Source organism: Alligator mississippiensis, chromosome 11, assembly GCF_030867095.1.
Source record: "Alligator mississippiensis isolate rAllMis1 chromosome 11, rAllMis1, whole genome shotgun sequence".
In the NCBI taxonomy this organism is placed as follows: domain Eukaryota; kingdom Metazoa; phylum Chordata; order Crocodylia; family Alligatoridae; genus Alligator; species Alligator mississippiensis.
Genome location: NC_081834.1, coordinates 41,044,510 through 41,062,962, shown reverse-complemented (window position 1 = coordinate 41,062,962; position 18,453 = coordinate 41,044,510). Strand labels below are relative to the sequence as shown.

At 46.9% G+C, this 18,453-nt stretch overlaps 1 protein-coding gene across 3 annotated transcripts; it reads right to left on the bottom strand.

Annotated features, from left to right (window-relative positions):
* Window positions 1-2,805: 2,805 nt before the first annotated feature.
* Window positions 2,806-15,224, bottom strand: LOC106737826 (zinc finger protein 135). 3 transcript variants are annotated; one of them, XM_019477445.2, is made up of 5 exons: window positions 15,022-15,224; window positions 12,766-12,854; window positions 11,135-11,261; window positions 9,685-9,798; window positions 2,806-9,136 (listed from the first exon to the last, which is right to left on the bottom strand). In XM_019477445.2, the coding sequence occupies exons 2-5, from the start codon at window positions 12,787-12,789 to the stop codon at window positions 8,490-8,492; spliced, it is 912 nt and encodes a 303-aa protein (XP_019332990.2). In that variant the 5' UTR covers window positions 12,790-12,854; window positions 15,022-15,224; the 3' UTR covers window positions 2,806-8,489. The 3 variants fall into 3 exon arrangements, with proteins under 3 accessions (XP_019332990.2, XP_059570856.1, XP_014455392.2); XM_059714873.1 differs by lacking the exon at window positions 15,022-15,224 and adding an exon at window positions 14,247-14,991 and having other exon boundaries at window positions 2,806-9,133; XM_014599906.3 differs by lacking the exon at window positions 15,022-15,224 and adding an exon at window positions 14,247-14,988.
* Window positions 15,225-18,453: the final 3,229 nt, after the last annotated feature.

Here is an 18,453-nt window from a genome sequence, read left to right as displayed (position 1 = left end):
TATTCTGCAGGACTTTTCTGCTGGGTGTGCTTTCACTGGGGTCCTTGTGACCTCCCACAGATTTGTGGTTGTTCCCAGGCCTTTCCTGTGTTTCTTTGTGTTTCTTCTCTGAACCATGCTAACTTCATCAGGCATTTTCCCCACCTAATAGAGTAAAGTACTCAGACAAAAAATAAAAATCCTTGATTCTCAGCCTTCCTCAGCCTAAAGGAATTCAAACCCACATCTTCCACCTCCCAAGAAAGTATCCAGGAAAGAAGTTAGGCTAGGTACAGGGACATTTCTACCTTGCCTTCATGTTGAAGCTGTACAACTGTGCAGAAAGGAATGCAAGAATAATAGGGCCAAAGAGAGGGAGCCTGATAGTGCTGCCTATTGGTTGGGGGGTGTAGGTTGTAGCCGTGTCTGCCTATTGGTTAGGGCACTTGGTTGAGAAGGCAAGAGTATGTGGTGGCAGTCACTCCTCCCAGGCTACTTTGGGGAGGTGGGGAGGGAAGGGCAGTTATCCAATGACTGTTTAATGTAAAGTACATTAACGGTCTTGGAAGAAGACAGGGACCCAAGTGAGAGCCCCAACAACATTCAGAGTCAGAATCCCTGTAGGGCACTTTCTTTGCCCTAGTAATCTTCCCATATTTGCCACACAGTACTCCAGCTTCTACAGGAAGGGTGGAGGGGGCCCAAGGAACCCTACCCCATACCTAGGTGATTAGGCTGCTCTCCTGGGACATGGGAAGATATGAGCTTTAAACTCTTAAGGCTCAGGAGTAATCTAAACCCAGGTCTCCCACTTCCGGAACGAGTGCTCTAATTGATAGGTCAATGGTTCTTAACCCGTCCAGGTTCAAGCTTAAGCTTGAAGCGTCCTCAGAAAATGCCAGCTTTTAGTTTTCACTCATTTCTAAAGAAAAAAAAATACAGCCGTTCCTCTGTTGCAAAGGACTCAAAAAGATCACAACAGGTTAGAATGTTTTTTCCTATTTGATATCTTTGCATTTATTTTGTGAATTGTATATACACACCTAACAACCCCCTGGTTGAGACTTGCTGCACCAGGCTGTTATATCAAAGGTGGGCAGCTGCAACTGCAGCATCACCACCTCTCCCGGCTGCATTTTAAAAAGTCAATAGTGATCCCTGCTCAGGTCTTTCAAAAATAGTCATTGACACCTACTCTGAGGCTCCAGTGGATTCCAAGCTGTGGATCCTGAGTGGATGGAGGGCACCACCAACAGCCCTGAATCAGGCATCTACGTTCCAAGGAGAGGTAGAGGTGAGTTTGGTGTTACCAACTTCTTAAGCCTAGGTGGTTTTCTGCTTAGCATGTGGGGGTCTGGGGTGCGCTCTTCTAAACACATACCAGTAGCATTAGTGAGCCTCAGCACCTAGTGCTAGGTTCTTGACTTTACTCCAGGAACTTGGCACTTAAGCATAGGTTTACACTCCTCCTACTGGAGCTCAGGTCAGTCTGAGCCCCATGGGACCGCTTTTATCTACAACATACCACAGTGCCAGGGCCAAATCTGTTCACACTGAGCTGATTTCTCTCAAACACCCTACTAAGATGTATCCAAGGTTCCCCTTCACCACCCCTCTAGGAACTGGTCTGCAGATTACTTTGCTCTACTTCCAGGAAATGCAGAGAAGACTGGGTGCAGGAGTGGGGAACTGTGGGAAGAGCTAGAGGAGGCAAACAGGGCAGGGTTGACCTCAGACCCTGAAGTTTGGCAAACTCCCAGCATGAGGCTGAATAGCCACCATTTTCAAGGGACCTAAACCAAGCTGCAGGAATCTGAATAAAGCAGAAGGCCCCAAAGACTGCTTCTGAGTGACCAGAAAGTGAATCTTTGCAGTTGTGACAAGTAGTTTGGTCAGTAAACGAAAGGACGCGATCAAGCTAAACCAGGAATAAGGTCAAATTAAAAAAGAGAGAACAGGGCCTGAAAAGAGACTTTGTAAAGGAAAAGCTTAACTTAGATCATACACATACACTGCTCCATAACATCAACTTTAAAATGTTACCAGCAGTGATTGATGTAACCAAATGTATTGTATTTATTAGAATAAAACTACATATACTTGTGTTATGTTTCTTAGCTTGTTTATTAAAGCAGGCTTGTCAATGGAGGCCATAAACCAGGGGTACCAAATTCATCTAGCCTAATGGGCTGGAGGAGTGTCCCTGATCCAGTCTGTGGGCTGGACCCAAACCAGCCCCTCATGGAAAAGCTGCAGCACCAAGTCCAGCCGTGCACCACACAGCAGCCTCCAGGGCTGGCACAGGGCACAGGCTGGACCCAGTGCTGCAGACTGCAAAGGGAATCAGTCTGGGGCACCACATGCAGCCCATGCCCCAGACCCCCTGTGCCATTGGGCCCAGAGCCAATGTGCAGGGTTGGTTGGTGGGGTACCACATGGCTTCCAGGGCTGGCACAGGGTGCACTTTGCATGCAACACAGTTGATCCAGACCAAACCCCTGTGCTGTCTGCAGTGTGCACAGCATGGTGTCCAGCCTACATGCTGCATGCACCGTGGGGCCAGGGCTGGTACATAGGGTTGGTCCGGCAACCTGAGGGCCAGACCATACTGCTGCATGGGACAGATTTGGCCCCCAGGCCCTATGTTTGACATCCCTGCCATAAACTGAAGGTGGCAAGGAGCATTTCATAATGGTGAAGGAAAGAGAAAAGAAACTGTTCCTTCTCAAACTGTAACTTAAATCCCAACTGATCGATCCCTTCCGAGTCCATGCAACAGCTGGTTCAGTACAGTCCCATACGTTTCAGTGGAACAAAAAAAGTGAATTAAACCAATCAGAGAATGTTTATTAGTCATCTCCAAGTACAGGGTATAGACCAGAGGAAAATTGGGGAACTCCACACGTTCAAAAAGACCTGCTGCTAGTCTGTGCCCCATCCTCTTCCCCTTCTTGACTCTCCCCGGCCAGTATATGTAAGAGCTTGTGTTGTGCTGTGATGGGTAGCCAAACAGACTCTGGGATAAGTGTCTGAGTTTTGGGGTATAAGCAATAAAAGGTCGGGCTGCAGACCTGTCTCTTGCCTCTTGTCTGCTAGCCAACCTCCAGTTCACCTGTAATCCAGGTAACAGAGATGCACAGAGCAGTTGCACCTTTGAACTGCAGATACACATATATTCATGTTTATTGCTTCTCAAGTCTTCTTCCCTGGCTGTATGCAAAAAGTCCAATGCTCTAATGCATTATCAGGGCCCCATGGTGTCAGGTGCTGTACAAACCAGCAGCAAGAGAAAGCCAAATTGTTCACAGTCTTGCAGCAAGAGTTAAAGACAGCTGAGGGGGAAAACAGGCCTAGAGAAAGGGAATATTTTGCCCAGAGCCCACAGGTGAGGGGCAAAGCTGGGAACTGAAGCCAGGTCTATGCAGTTCTCAGGACAGTGACTGATCCCTTGAGCCACTTTCTCTCTCCCTTTGAAATAATAAATAACATATCTTTGCAGCTATTTTTTTTTGACAGGGAAGGGGGCAACTCAGAAGATCCCAGATTTTAGAAAGAGACTTTGCCTTGTCAGAAGCTCTGACTTATAAAACATCAGTGCAATCAGCCTTTCTTGTGATTGCCAGAAGGGATACATGAGTCCATTAAAAACCCCCACAAGTTAAAGTTACCTTCAGTCTTACCTATGAAGCAACAGAACTTTGTTATTAAAAACCCTTTGAAGTGTGTTTTAAGAGATCAATTACAGGCCACAATACAGGGAGAAATCAAACTTTCAGATAGCTGCTGTTCTGCAAGCATTTCCTAGGTGGCCTTTTGGGGCCTGGTCCTACTCCCATGAATTACAGGATTCACCAACTGCATTATCTGGCATGCTGGTGTTTTTGTAGTTATCTAAAGAAACACACAGTGGAAAGACTTTTTCAAAATGAACTAATTGTTTCTCTTTAAATAAGTGACTTTAAAAAAAATCATGCAAAGTGTCTTATCAATGTATTCACTCCATTCATTGGTGGTATTGACACTTCCTGACAAGCAGCATTTATAGCAGGAATAAACAATTAAGTTGATTCAGCATTTTAAAAATGTAATCAACTTGCCCTCTTGCACTGATTAATACTACATAGCTCAGAGGTCATGCTCAAGGCACTTTGGCAAAGATGCAAACAGGCGGGAAGCTCAGGAAGGAAAAGTGACCTGACATCAGACAGCTGCTGCAGGGACTACCTGGTGCCTGGTTTTAGCAATCTCCTTAGCTGTTATTGCTCTATATAACTATCTAGGCTGACAGTGAAATGGTCTCCCGTAGGATCTCATCTGTTCGTCCTGTTCAAAAAGGAGAGAAATTTTGTCCAGGACTGGATTTCTGTAACAAGATGCTGATCCCATCACTCCAGCTGCCTGAGATACCTTTAGAGCACAGACAGGATAACATACGAATGCTGTGTGACCTCTTGCAGGGGTTAGGAAATACCTCTTTGGCCCTTTGTGTGTCTAAATGCTGCAGAATTCATAGACTTGGAACAAAACCTGCAGGTCAGAGACTCTGCACCTGTAGGGCTGGAGGGGAGGAAGTGGAGGAGCAAAGGACAGAGGCAGGTACCTCCTCTCCCCTCCACCCAAACCACCATGCCCTGCTGGGAGCATCTCTTTGCTAGCATTAGTTCAAACAGGGAGTCTCCTCCCTTGCTTGCTCCAAGGGCCTTATGGCTAAGAGCAAGCAAAACTCAGGGGCATCCAAACCTCAAGTGTCCGGGCTTGGGCATGCAAGTAGGATGCCCACCAAAGGTTTTGGAAACATCTGAAGCCCCAAGTGTGGGTTGTGGATGTTTACTGGTAGTAGGGCTACTTATGGCTCTGAGCTCTAGGATTTGGAATTCATATTGGTTAATTTGGTCTTGGATACAAATTACAAAAAAAAAATCAAACATCTCAGTTCCTGTGTCACCCAGGGAGAAGTAGCTTCAAGATAACCTGGACCCCTCCTCTCTCCTCCAGCCAAACCAACATGCCCTGCTGGGAGCATCTCCTTTCTAGCATTAGTTCAAACATCTCAGTTCCCATGTCACCCAGGGAGAAGTAGCTTCAAGGACCTAAGCCATTTGGGGGTTTAGAGATTAGTTCCATCCTTTGAAAAACCTTAGTGTTCATGTGCACATATGCCTTCCTTGGGGAAAAAGTCTGACTGACTGGTCACCTGTTTTCTGCCCTATTTCCAGTTCCCACATGTAGCCTCACACAAAGTGCAGGGCAATGATGTGACCTGCAGGGAAAACTCAAAGCCTAGGTGCCTTTACTGAAGATCTGGATGACTGCTAGGTTATTTATTAAAGCTCCTTGCCAGAACTGCACACAGGCCTCTAGGCTTCCCCATCCTGCCTGCACAACAAAAGGTGAAGCAGGGGAAGATGAAGAAGTAGTGGGAAATGAGCAGAGATTTAGGCTGGGCCTGTAAGGAGCTGGAAAGAGAGGGGTGAAAGGAAAACAGGGAGGAGGGGAAAAAGAGACCATATCAGCCAAAGCAGTAAGTGAGCAGGGTAGGGAGAAGCATTATAGCCTCAAAGCTGGGAAGGAAGGGGATGCAGACTGAGGAGAGGTGGGGAAATGGGAGAGGGGGATTGAGATGCTGGGTGGAGCACTGGAAGAACAAAGGGGAGGCAAAATGGGGCTGGGTACACTTCCCAAGTACTATGTGAAGGGAAAGGGCAGCCTGAGCTCCTCCTGTGCTAGCAAGCTGTCTCCCAGGTTAAAAACTACCACACAAGCCAGACTGCAGGCTGCTTCTACTTTTGCAGGTTTTATTCACCCCAGAAATAGAAGGTGCTACACTAAGTGATAGGAAGCTCCTTGGAGAGGTACCAGCCAGAGCAAGGAGATGAAACGTCCCCGGAAATTAGCAAGGTGCATCAGAGCAACGGCCATGCTTTCCCCTTCCAATGGATGTCCCAGGAGCGAAGCTGTGTGGATGTTCCAGGATTTTCTGGATCATGGTGTACATGTAAGAGGTCTAAGTCAGATGCCTGATGAATCCATTTGTGGCTTAAAAGGCCAATTCAAGAGCAACATGGCTTCTTACAAGTTTCATAGTTGGTAGGGTCGGAAGGGACCTGAGCAGATCATCAAGTCCAACCCCCTGCCATGGGCAGGAAAGGATGCTAGGGTGAAACGACCCCGGCTAGGTGTCTATCTAGCCTCCTTTTGAAGACCCCCAGGGTAGGAGCGAGCACCACTTCCCTTGGAAGTTGGTTCCAGATCCTAGCTGCCCTGACTATGAAGTAGTGCCTCCTGATATCTAGCCTGAATCTACTCTCAGTCAACTTGTGGCCGTTATTCCTTGTTACTCCCTGTAGTGCTCGGGGGAACAGGGACTCTCCCATTGCCTGCTGGTCTCCCTTGGCCAGTTTATAGATGGCCACCAGATCCACTCTCAGCCTTCTCTTGTGGAGGCTGAACAGGTTCAGGTCCCGTAGCCTCTCCTCATAGGGCCTGCCCTGCTGTCCCCTGATCATGCGGGTGGCCCTCCTCTGGACCCTCTCCATGTTGTCCACATCCCTCCTGAAGTGCGGCGCCCAGAACTGGACGCAGTACTCCAACTGCGGCCTGACCAGTGTCGCATAGAGGGGGAGGATCACCTCCTTGGACCTGCTCATGATGCATCTGTGGATGCATGACAAGGTGCAGTTAACTTTCCTGACCGCGTCCTTACATTGGTGGCCCATGTTCATCTTGAAATCAATAATGACTCCAAGATCCTTTTCTGTCTCTGCACTGACGAGAAGGGAGTTCCCCAGCCTGTAGGTATGTTGCTGGGTCCTCCTCCCCAGGTGCAACACCTTGCAATTGTCAGTGTTGAAACCCATCCTGTTCTCACCCGCCCACCCCATAACCTGTCTAGGTTCAATTGCAGCCTATTCTTCCCTTCTAGCGTGCCCACTTCCTCCCACATCTTAGTGTCATCTGCGAATTTGAACAGGGTGCTTTTTACCCCCTTGTCCAAGTCGCTGATGAAGATATTGAACAGTGCAGGCCCAAGAACCGAGCCCTGGGGGACCCCACTGCCCACATCCCTACAGGTCGAAAATGACCCGTCCACCACCACTTTCTGGGTGCGACCATCTAGCCAATTTGTCACCCATCTGACTGTGTAGGCATCGACACCACAGTCGCCTAATTTTTTAATGAGAATGGGAGGAGAGACAGTGTCGAAGGCCTTCCTAAAGTCCAGAAAGACTACGTCCACTGCGACGTAGTTTCACAGGTCCGTGTGTTGTCTGAGTTAAGAGTCCAAGTTTCCAGCATGCTGTTTTCTTCTTTCTCATTTTGCTTCCATCCTCTGGATCAAAGCCACTTCATGTTGAGCTGCACCCGGTGCTAGATGTCCCCTCCAGATCAGACAGGATTCTACGCGCTCTTCCCAGCTTTCTACATTGATGTTAAATGACTTCAATCCCAGGATGTTAAATGACTTCAGTCATGGTACCCCGCCTTAGAGCCACCCTATTTTCTAGAGCTGTCTTGAATCTAGCTATACAAAAGATTTTGGGGGTATGGTCTTCTCCCATTCTCCTGACGCAGCCAGTCCATTGCAATCTCCTCTTCTTGACAGTGGTTTCTAAGTGTGTTAGTCCTGAGCACTTCAGTACCTCTGTGTTTCATATTTTGATCTTCCCACTTTATTTTCAGGATCTTACACAGGTATCTCATGTGGAAGCTGTTCAGTCTAGCATATGTAGTCCACATTTCTGAACCATAAAGCAGGAAAGACAGCACAAAAGTCTTGTAGATTCATATATTCACCTTCACTGATAGTTTGCTGTTCTTCCATGCACGTTTCTGTAATAGCCCCAAATTCTTAGCTTCTTTTCTATTTCTATCAGTCAGTTCAGTCTGAAGGTCAAGATTCCTGCTGATCATAGAACCCAAGTAGCAAAAACTGTCAACAGCACCAAAAAATTCATCCTGATGTCAGGCACTGGTTCTTTCACCCCTTGGTACATGACCACAGTCTTCTTGAGATTAATTGCTATCCTGAAGCTCTTTCATGTTTCAGAAAATCTGCCCAAACGATTTTGCAGGGAAGATTCACTGTGAGCAACCAAAGCTGCATCATCTGCAAACAGGAAATCTCTTGGAACCAGTTCTTTCACCTTGGCATCAGGTCCCCAGGGCCCAATCCAGCCTGCAGACATGCCGTACACCACTCCTGTGGCCCATAGGACCAAGAAGTCAAGCAACACGGGTCTAGGGGAAACCTGTTCTATAAATCAATGGCTTCAGAGAAGAGAGAGTCACAACCCACATCACAGCTGATGCGGCAGAGAGAGCGTGCTGGCTAGAAAAAGGATGTTTAGTGCAAGCATCCTCCATGGAGGAACATGACTTGGTTAGTGGAGAGGTATTTGAGTCCAGACAGAAGTTCATTCTTTCTCATCCCAGCAGCAGAGGTAGAAACGGTCTGGCAGCCAGGCCGAGGTGGAGAGGACTGCAATGTCTCCTGCCTTTCCTGGGGTTTTCTAAAGGAGGCAGAGCCAGAGATTCACTGAGCAGCCCAGGGGCACGTGCAGCTGCCCTCCAACTCCACAGACAGGGAGCTGGATACTCATAGGTGCAGGAAATAAGCTGTTCACAGAAGCCCAGGCAGGGAAATTGCGACGTTTCTCCGTTGTGTGTAGTCTCTGGTGCCGGAGAAGGTGCGTACTGCAATGGAAGCCTTTCCCACACTCATCACACTTGTAGGGTCTCACTCCTGTGTGGATTCTCTGATGTATCATCACATGGGAGCTCTGTCTGAAGCTTTTCCCACAGTCAGGGCATTTGTAGGGCTTCTCTCCTGTGTGGGTTCTCTGATGTCTGACAAGGTGCGAGTTGCAACTGAAGATTTTTCCACAGTCTGGACACGCGTTCTGCCCCTCTGCCATCTGCTGCATCTTAGTCATGTGTAGATCACTGGAGGCTCCATTCTGGTGGGTGGTTGATTTACCCTGTTCCTTGCTCATGAGGGTTTCCATCTGCCTCTCTGTGCCCAGGTCACTCCTAGAGGCCTCTCCTTGTGCACAGTCACTCTCTCTGGGTCTTCTCAGTGACCTCTTCTGTGGTTCCACCTGCCAAGGACCCTCCTCCTGGGGGCTGTCCTCATCGTTCTCACTCATCCCACTGCCTGCTAGGAAAGGGAAAAGATCCAGAGATGAGGCATTCTCAGTGCCAGGAGACAGGAAAGCCTCTGGAAGCAGGCAGAATAAACAAAAATAGGTGTTGGGGAAATAGGATCTGAAACCCACTAAACCCTCAAGGGAAAGGGGACAAGCTGTCCTCCAAATCCCATCTGAACACTCAAGGGAAGGAACTAGTGCTAGATGCAGGTCAGGATGTCACAAAGACTTCTGTGGTATCTGAACACAGAGTACCTGCTGGCCATACAGCTGATTTGGGCGAGATGAGGCCAAACCACAGCGTTATGAAGAATCCTAGCTAACAACTTTGCAAACACATAGTTTAGAGCAGTGGGGGCAAATCTTTTCAGCAGGTATGCCACACATTGGCCCCAGACCTTCCCCGAGTGCCTCTCTGATCCCTTTCCCCTGCCCAGTCACCTGTTTTGCTTTCTGCTTCACGCCTAATCTGCTGTTCTGCTTTCTGCTCCCTTCCCTACTTGCTACAGCCACCTCGTCAGCATGCCACCCCTGCTCTACAGTTTAACCCACCCCTTACCTGCATGGGTCCAGCTCAGGGGCTCCTTTTCCTCAGAGCCCTGGAGATCCAAGACCCATGGATCTTCCCCCTGCTCCAGCTGAGACACCACATCAGGTTTGGAAATCAGAAGTCCTGCATCAGATGAAGAAAGCTTGAGAGAGGAGCATGAATATACACTTCGGCAACACATATTCAGAAATATATTCCAGCCAATTTACAATAGTAAATTGTAAATTTACAATTCACAGAGCTCTGTGTGTGTATGTGTATACACGTATGTGCTCTACAGTACTTAAAAGTCTAAGCAGAAAAGGGAAATGCAAGGTACTCAAGGCTTTGTGGCCTCAAGATCCAAGATTTAAGTAAACCAAAAAGCAACCAAGAAGAGGGAGGCATGCAGACAAAGTTATTCAGAACTGGCTGCACCTGCCAGGAACAGAATGAGAACCAGAGTGGCAAGGAGGGCATGAGTAGGGCTGTGCTGCTGACTTAGGCTTGGCCCACACTACAAAGTTATAATGGTTGACCTTTCTCGGCATGTTTATCTCCATCTACAGCCAGGGTACCTCGAAGGTGGCAAAACCCCAGGTTTACATCAGCAATTTTAAACCACTTCCCTGAACCACTGAAGCCTTCTACCTTAAGGCAGCCAAGAGAGGCAGCTTGGCCATTTTATCTGTGTTCACTCTGATAATAAGCACTTTTATTTGATGTTCTCTGATAAAAGAGCTTTTGTTTTGGGATTCTGGACTTTGATATAATCACTCATTTATTTCATTATGTGCATGTACTCACAAACATCCTTCCTTCCCTCACTTCTTCTGTCAGACCAAGCTGGGCTACAGGCTGCCAGCTTGAGACTTAAGGCACAGGAGTAAAGTGCTTCTTTAGGGCTGCCCAGTCTTATTGCATGCCAGTGTGCGCTACTCATACCCCATGCCCTTAGCTGCTCAGACGTATTGGACAGTGGTTCCACCTCCCCTTGCCTGCTCTTAAGACTAATCATTTAGAAATATACCCCAGAGACCAGTTCTATGCTGGCCAAAGGGTGAGATGGGATCTCATTTCCATCTCTTGTCCTTACTTTCATGGGTGACTGGTGCCTCCTGAGTCTGAGGGGGCACCAAATCTCCAAAGGGGGGGGTGTCCCCCAGTGGCCCATTGCCAAGCCACTGGCAAAACCAGAAGTGCACTTCTGCTGGCACTTCCAGTTTCACAGCTGGCACTTCCAGGGGGTGCACAGCCAATCTCAGGGGGTGCACATGCACCAACATGCACCCCCTACACATTGCCAACGCTCACTATACTTTGGAAGGGTATGTGCTGGAGACAGTCTCTCTCACACAGGTTCAAGGAAGTTTGGGGCTCATCAAAAAAAGGGATCAAGAAGGAATTCGGAATGGGAACCAACTGGCATGTTTCAGACATGCCACAGGTTGGAGTGCTCCAGGGGGACGGGAGTCCTTACCTAGTGATGTCACAGTCTCATAGTTCTCCTGCATGACATCCCTGTAGAGGGCTTTCTGACCGGGGTCCAGTAGAGTCCACTCTACCTCTGAAAAGTACACAGCCACCTCCTCAAAGGTCACCAGCATCTGAATCAATGAGAGCCCCACACTCAGTACCCGTGCCAAACCTTCAGTCCCAACAGCACAGGTACAGGCAGGGGTGGAAAAGTCCTACAAGGCCACAAGAGAGCAGAAGCCTTTCCCTGCTGAGCAAGGGGAATTTCTGTAAAAGTCAAGCTCCCATTTGACAGCACTGATGACATTCCTAGCCCACTGGCATGAAAGAATGATCTCCTATAGGGCTCCAGCGCAGTTATGTTGGTACCCAATATGGAAACGTCTTTGGCACCTTTACTGCTGAAGTCTTTCCAGTAACAGGAGCAAAATGACCAGCTACTGCTCAATTGTCTCAGAGCAGATCTTGAGAGCCGTGTCAGCAACTGTGACTTTTGCCATCAACATATGGATTCCCATCTGCTCCTGCCATTCTGCCTATAACCTGCCGGCTCCAATCATTGAACATACTCTAAAAATGGCCAGTCCACAAAAGACCAATATGGCCACCAGCTAGTAGAGTCACTCCTTTAGCTCAGGAGAAAACATCTGCTAAGTTTACCAGACACACACAAGCACACACTAATGCAAGGTTGAGATGAAAATGAATCCAGGGCCAAAATGTTACTGATGTCCCATTCACACAATCTCCTGTGTGCACTGGAGCTGCCAGCACTGCTGTCACCAGCACACCTGGAGTTTTCCTAGCACAGGCTGGGCTTCAAGAAGCAAAGGGCTCTTTCTGATCAACAGGAAGAATTTCTGCCAAAATCTGTATCTTATGAAAAATGAATGCCATTCCTAGCTATTCTGGCTGGGAAGGCAATTCAGACAGGGGCTCCCATACTACCAGTTCCAAGAGCACTTTTCTTAGGTAGACCTGAAAGCACCTTCTCTCCATTTTAGGGCTGCTCCAAGACTTCTGCTGCTTTTATGCAAACCATCTCTGGTGGATATCTCCAGAGTTGCTCTTCAGAGCTCTGTATTTGCAAAACCGATCAGAACCTCACGCTGCTGCTGCTGCTATCAACTGTGAAACAGAGAAACCGATGAAATCTGAGAGTAGCTACTTAGTGTAGGAGAAGGGCCCAAAACCTGAGTGCTTACAGAGGGTTAGGGCTGCAGAGATCCTCATACAGATGACTACAGACTTCACAACATTGATTCTACAGAGATGGATACTGGAGATGGACAGTACCATCCATGGACAGCATCCTAGGTGAAATTTGGCACTCACACTACCCAACACCTGCATGTGTGGTGATGGAGTCTCTTCCCTGGTCTCTAATAGGTGCATCCTTATCATTTTTGCATCAGCCTCTGAGTAGGTCTGAGGCTGTGGATAGTAGGAGTCTGATACATTTCTGGCCTCTGGGTAAAGGTCTTGTCTTCCATTTCACACACAGCAAAGCATCTAACACTCCTCAAGTTTTAAGAATCCTAGCAATTTTGTCACACTTTGTTCCCTCTGCCCTTGCAGGACTTTGTGCCACTTCTATTCCATTCCCACTTGAGAGTCCCCTAAAAAATCACTGACCTGAACGAACTGTGGAGCAGCCATTGCCTTTTCTTCTCCCCCAGGAGCATGGGATGATCTGGAGCAAAATGTGGGTGTTATCTTGTAGCCTGTCAAGGGAAGAACAGCAATTTTGGGAGCTTTCAGAAAGGGCTTGAGTCCAGGCCACACCCAGCTTCCAACCAGACTTTTCCCCTGCAGAGATGTTCTAGACCACTGATTCTCAACCGTTTCAGATTTGGGATACCCCTTGGAAAATGCCATCTCTTTGTTTTTACTTTTTTATTTTTGCCTACAGAAAAATATTAGAGCAGGTTTTTTTCTGTTGCAAACACCTCAGACCATAATTGTGGATTTCTGCTTGAAATCTCTGGGTCTAATCTTGTGAATCACGTTTCTAAACCTAACAGTGCTAAGTGTGGCACCCCATGGCACCCTTGAAAGGATCTTAAGGCATCCAGGGTGCTTTGGAACCCCGATTGAGAATCACTGGGCTGCAACTCTCTAAATGCTTGGTCACTTTCTTACTGCACACGTGTCCCCTCCCATCAGGTTTAACCCACTGAGATTTTTAATTCACAATGCAAGTATTAGAGAGAAAACATAACATTTGCTATCAGAGACTAGTGTCACACTGAAATTTAAAAAAATAATAATAACTTCCATATAGAGACAAAGATAATGGAGAGCTTTGCCCTTTTGTGCTCTCCTGGGGCCTGTGGGCAGCCCTGACACAATCTTTCTTCCCAAAAGTAAAATGCAGCTACTGTCACCACCACACAGTTTTCTTATTTTTCCTCCTTGAACACAAAAATTATTCAGGGATCTCTTCCTGTCACTGCTGGAGTGAGGGAAACCACTTCCCTCCGTCCCTGCAGCTCAGCAGCTCTCTCATACCCTCACTGAAGAGGAGAATGTTAAATGCTGGAAGTTAAAATCTGCTTGTTGAAGTGCTCGGGCATAATCGCTATGAGAACAGATCAACTTTATAAAACCTTTCAACTTTCTTAAAATAAAGTTTATAAAAAAGACTAAAAGGTCACAAACCACAGCAGTGACCCCTGCCCCTGCTTTTTATAACTCACCATTAAAAATATCAGCTATGAAGCCTTACAGGCTTCTATAAAATAAAGATCTATAGCAGGGGTAGGTAACATTCAGTGTGGGTGCCAGTGGAGCATGCAAAGGCATCTGCTTGGCACGTGCACCTCGGGGCAGACAGTAGGGAAGGGGCTGAGGTTGCACTGCCACAATAAGGATCGGGCCCCTCGTGGCTCCCCAACCCTCCACCCCTGCCACACCAACATCTTACAAGTCGAGTGTGCAGGTGTTTTTGTCACTCTGTCCAAAAACATTGCCAACCCCTGCTTTATAGTCATCTGGATTAAACTGCCCATAGCAGCATTTGGCTAATGCTGAGCATCTGATGCAGCTCTATCACCCCTTTCTGTTCCTATTTAATTACACTAACTCTGCGATGATACAGGGGATGGACTGCTCACAGGAGAGCGGTTCCTGAAGGTCAGTGAGGTTTTTACTTTCCAGATGAATGTTTCCAGAAGACCAAAGCATGCGTGTGTTAGACAGACCATGTCTACGGAAATACAGCCATGTTGGAAGTCCAAGTATTCCTCCAAAATCTGAATGCTCTGGTGGAAGTGCTGAGTCAGATTACTCAAAGCCCTGATTTTGCCAAGAAACCCATTTGGGGCATTTCAGGGAGGCTGTCCTGCTTACAGGGAAGAGGGTTTTACTTGGAAGAGACCCCACACAGCTACGTGCAATGCAGCTCCTTTTAGAGATGACACATCTGACAAACACTCCTCCCGTGAATCTGCCAGCAGTAAAACCCTTTGCCCATGGCTGCAAAGCCTGAAGGGCCCCAGGCCTGGTGCTGGGGGAGGCTGACCATGGGGACAGATTGTTACAATGCAGCAACCTCTGTTACCTCCTCACCTGCAGGAAGGGATGAAATCCATATTTCATACTGCCTCTCCTGCATTTTTTCACCCTTGCCCCCCTGCCAACTCTGCACCCACACAGACATAAGGGACATCCCACCAGGACCCCTTTTCCCACCCTTATTCACATGCATTTCCACTTTCTACTTCGGCAGATCCTAACTGGAGCTGAGGGCAAAAGCTTCGCTGCTCTTAACATAGCTTGGGCCCCTCCTGCATTTATTTTCCTTAACACAGAGGCTGCAACCAGGGCCATGTATACAGAGTCCCTGTCCTACCCATCCCCAATGCCTTCCCGAAGATCCTTCTCTATTACCTGACTGCCCTAGAGCCAAAGCAGAAAAGTCCCCCCCCGGGTTGGACACAGAGAGGCTGTCATTAAAGTCTCTCCCCAGCACAAACCCTGCTGGGGGAGCAGCAGCAGGTCAACCCAGACTCCAGAACATAACAGAGGAAGCAGCTACAGGATCCATGTGACTCGGAAGTTCAGTTTAAGGGAGAAGGAAAAAAAAGAGAGCTGCTTCCTCTCTGAATGCAGCAGACAGAGCCCTCTGATGGTAGCAGCTAACTAAAGTCATAAGCCAGGCACAGAACTGGTCTTCGTCTGCACCCAGGTATTGCACAGATTCTGTTCTGATGTAGATGTGCCTAAATGGGAAGTGAAACCCAATTAACTAAAGGTGTGAATTTGGAATACACAATTTAAAATGCATTTAATGGGGATAGCATGTGGATACTGTCATTTAGAAGGATGCTTTCAGTAGCTTTCTGTGGACACAATCTGTCTATTTCCAGATAGAACTTTCCAGATAGAGTTTTTCAGTGATCGAAGGGCCAGAAGGGATCATTGCAATTACTCGCTCTGAGGTTGCACCTGCATGAGGCACTAACTGCTCACTAGCCTAATTCTACTGCACAGTAGGCTGCAGGGCAAAACCTGTGCTAGAAAGCTACTGAGCGGTAGTATTAATAGTAATGTCACTACAAAAGCTGTGCAGCAGTGCACAGTAGCACCAGTTACTTCGCATTGATTTAGTATTTGGTTATGCAAGTATTAAGCTTAAGGTGCAGGAATGACGGCGCATTAATGAACATCTACATGCACCCTGATCTTCTGAATCACACAGATCAGAAGACTTTGCTGGCTTAGACCCATTTGAAATGGAAGATATCTTTCAGGAAAGCATGCAACTTTGATTTTACAATTGCCAGTAATGGAGAATCAACCACAACCAGTAATTAATTTTTGTGGTCTAAATTTTTCATCTTACTACTAGTCTAAATGTCTCTAGTTTCACCTTGAAACCACAGATGTTCATTTTCATTGATCTGTTACTGAAAACTCTTTTCAAAATTATTTTTCTCATAAAGATAATCTCCTCTCCCCTTCACCTTTACTTGATAAGCTAATCAGAGCAAATGCCTGAAATTTTTTACATCAAGCTCTATTTTCCAGTACTTCCAGTCTGGTGAAGTGAACTTGGATTCACACAAGCTTGCATGAGAGCTATGTATTTTCTTTTTGGTTAGTACATAAAGGTGTATATCTACCCTGTCTTCTGATATATTAGTCATGCCTGTGGCTCATTCCTGACCCCCCCAAGTGTCAACAGCTTTTTTGAAGTATGGACACCAGAGTCTAGATGCAGGACTCCAGCAGCGCTTGCACCAGTGAAAAATGCAAACATAAACCTCCCTACTTGTATTTGAGCTTCCCAGATGCATCCAAAGCTCAGGTTATGCCTTTTGGCCAAAGTATCACAGGGGGAACCAATAATCAGCTGATTATCCAGCAGGACCTCCAACTGTTTTGCCAAATCATTGCTTCCCTGGAATGACTCCCTGGTTCTGTAAGACCTGTCTGCACTGTTTGTTCCCAGGTGAATGACTTTATTTTGGCTTATTTAAAATGCATATTGTTTGCTCACTCAATGACCATTTATCTTATTAACTACTTCCCCCAAACTTTGTGTCTTCTTCAAACCTCCTCAGTCTTGATTAGTTATTTTCTTCTGGGCGACTAATAATATAGTTCAGTCACTCAGGGCCAAAAAATAATTGCTACAGGTTCTGCCTGAATGCACAGCTCCTCTGATGATTCCTCATTCTCAAGTACTTATTGAAATGTGTCAGTTAGCCAATTTAACCCTTTAGTGGGTGCCATATATTGATTTGGTTGCAGAAACAGGTAGTCTGTTAATTTAAAGCTATATATTTCCTTCTTTTAAAACATTCACTATGAAATAAGAGTCCATATGGAAAAGTACTACAATTATATCCTCATGTAGATAAGCTTAGTTTGTGTGCATACTGCCCCACTTTGCTGACACTCTTAAATTGGTTTGTGATGTATATTAATTTAGGAAAGTGCCAGTGGGGCCAGGGAGAAGCATGATTCAAGGTTTTGCCTCAATTTGACCTGCCTCAATTTGGTTCCCACCTATTCCATGTCTTTTTTTATTTTCAGCATGCCCAGACAGTCCCCACCTGCATGTTTTTGGGCTGCCTTATATCAATGACCTCCAATGTACCCTCACATAGCATTCATACTAGCATCATACTACCCTTTCTCAAGTTTTCTCTGAAAGATTGTACAGGATAGCTCCTGGCTGGCAGCATGGGTCTACATGGAGAATTTGATCATTGCATTTGTTAAAGTAGCCAAAGCTTGTGCCAAGGTGAATCTGGAGCTGGAGATGGCTGGGGGAACGGCTGGCTGGCTGCCAGTGGCATGGCCAGAGGTATGGTAGGGATATCCCAGCTCTCCTTAACCCACAGCAAGAATTTTTAATACTCTGTGGTCTTGATTCTCTCTACTTTGTTATAAAACTAAGTTTTGTACCAAAAGAACAGAAAAATCTTAGTGAGGGGCATAAGGGAAAACTTGCTCAGCATGGTGAAGGAGCCAAGGTTCAGAGGTTGGGAGATAAACCCAGGAGTCCTGATCCTTAGCCTGCCTCGTTCTCACCATTTTCCCTTCCCATACTAGTGAGGGAAGCCACCTGTTTCTCCTTCACAGCCTGCCCTATTCTTGTTTTCTCCCAACTTCTCCTGGTAGGTACACTCACTCTCCTTGGTTCACTGGGTTAGGATCTTACCTCTCCCATCTAATATGAGCAGTTTTCTCAGCAAGAGCTTGATTCTCTGTCAAAGGCTGCAGAGTTGGAGCTGATCTAAGGTGAAAAGATGCCCCTTCATGTCTCATTGCAACACCCACCACATACTTTGCTAGGGAGTGGGCAGCTAATTGCTTTCAACTCTGTTGCAGTTCCTAAGTGTAGGATCATGCACAGTGCAGGACAATGATCTTATCTACAGAGAGAGCTCTAAACCAAGAGTACCTCTACTGATGTTAATGCCTGGCAACCTTTAATAGAACATTTACTCTTCCTAATTGCCTACAGGTTTCCCTGTTACTTGATCCTGCCTGTATCACAGTGTAAGGATGACTAGTACTCAGCAAACCAGGAACAACCCAGGCAAGGCCCGGAAGGAGATGGAATTAAAGGGAAGGAGGGGAAAGTGGTAGATGACAAAACAAGGAGCAATGGTCTCAAGTTGTAGCAAGGGAGGTTTAGGTTTGATATTAGGAAAAACTTCCTCACTCAGAAGATAGGAAAGCACTGGAACAGGTTACCCAGAGAGGTGGTAATATCTCCATCCTTGAAGGTTTTTAAGACCTGGCTAGCCAAAGCCTTGGCTGGGATGATCTAGTTGGAGCTGGTCCTGCTTTAAGCAGGGAGTTGGA

Excerpts from the sequence above, each read along its gene's own strand:
- LOC106737826 (XM_014599906.3), bottom strand. The coding sequence starts at position 14,316 with ATGCTTTGGTCTTCTGGAAACATTCATCTGGAAAGTAAAAACCTCACT. Across the intron at positions 12,855-14,246 it reads CCTTCAGGAACCGCTCTCCT|GCTACAAGATAACACCCACA; the intron begins GTGAGCAGTCCA and ends TTCCCTTGACAG. Across the intron at positions 9,137-9,684 it reads CCTGAGCTGGACCCATGCAG|CAGGCAGTGGGATGAGTGAG; the intron begins GTAAGGGGTGGG and ends TCCCTTTCCTAG.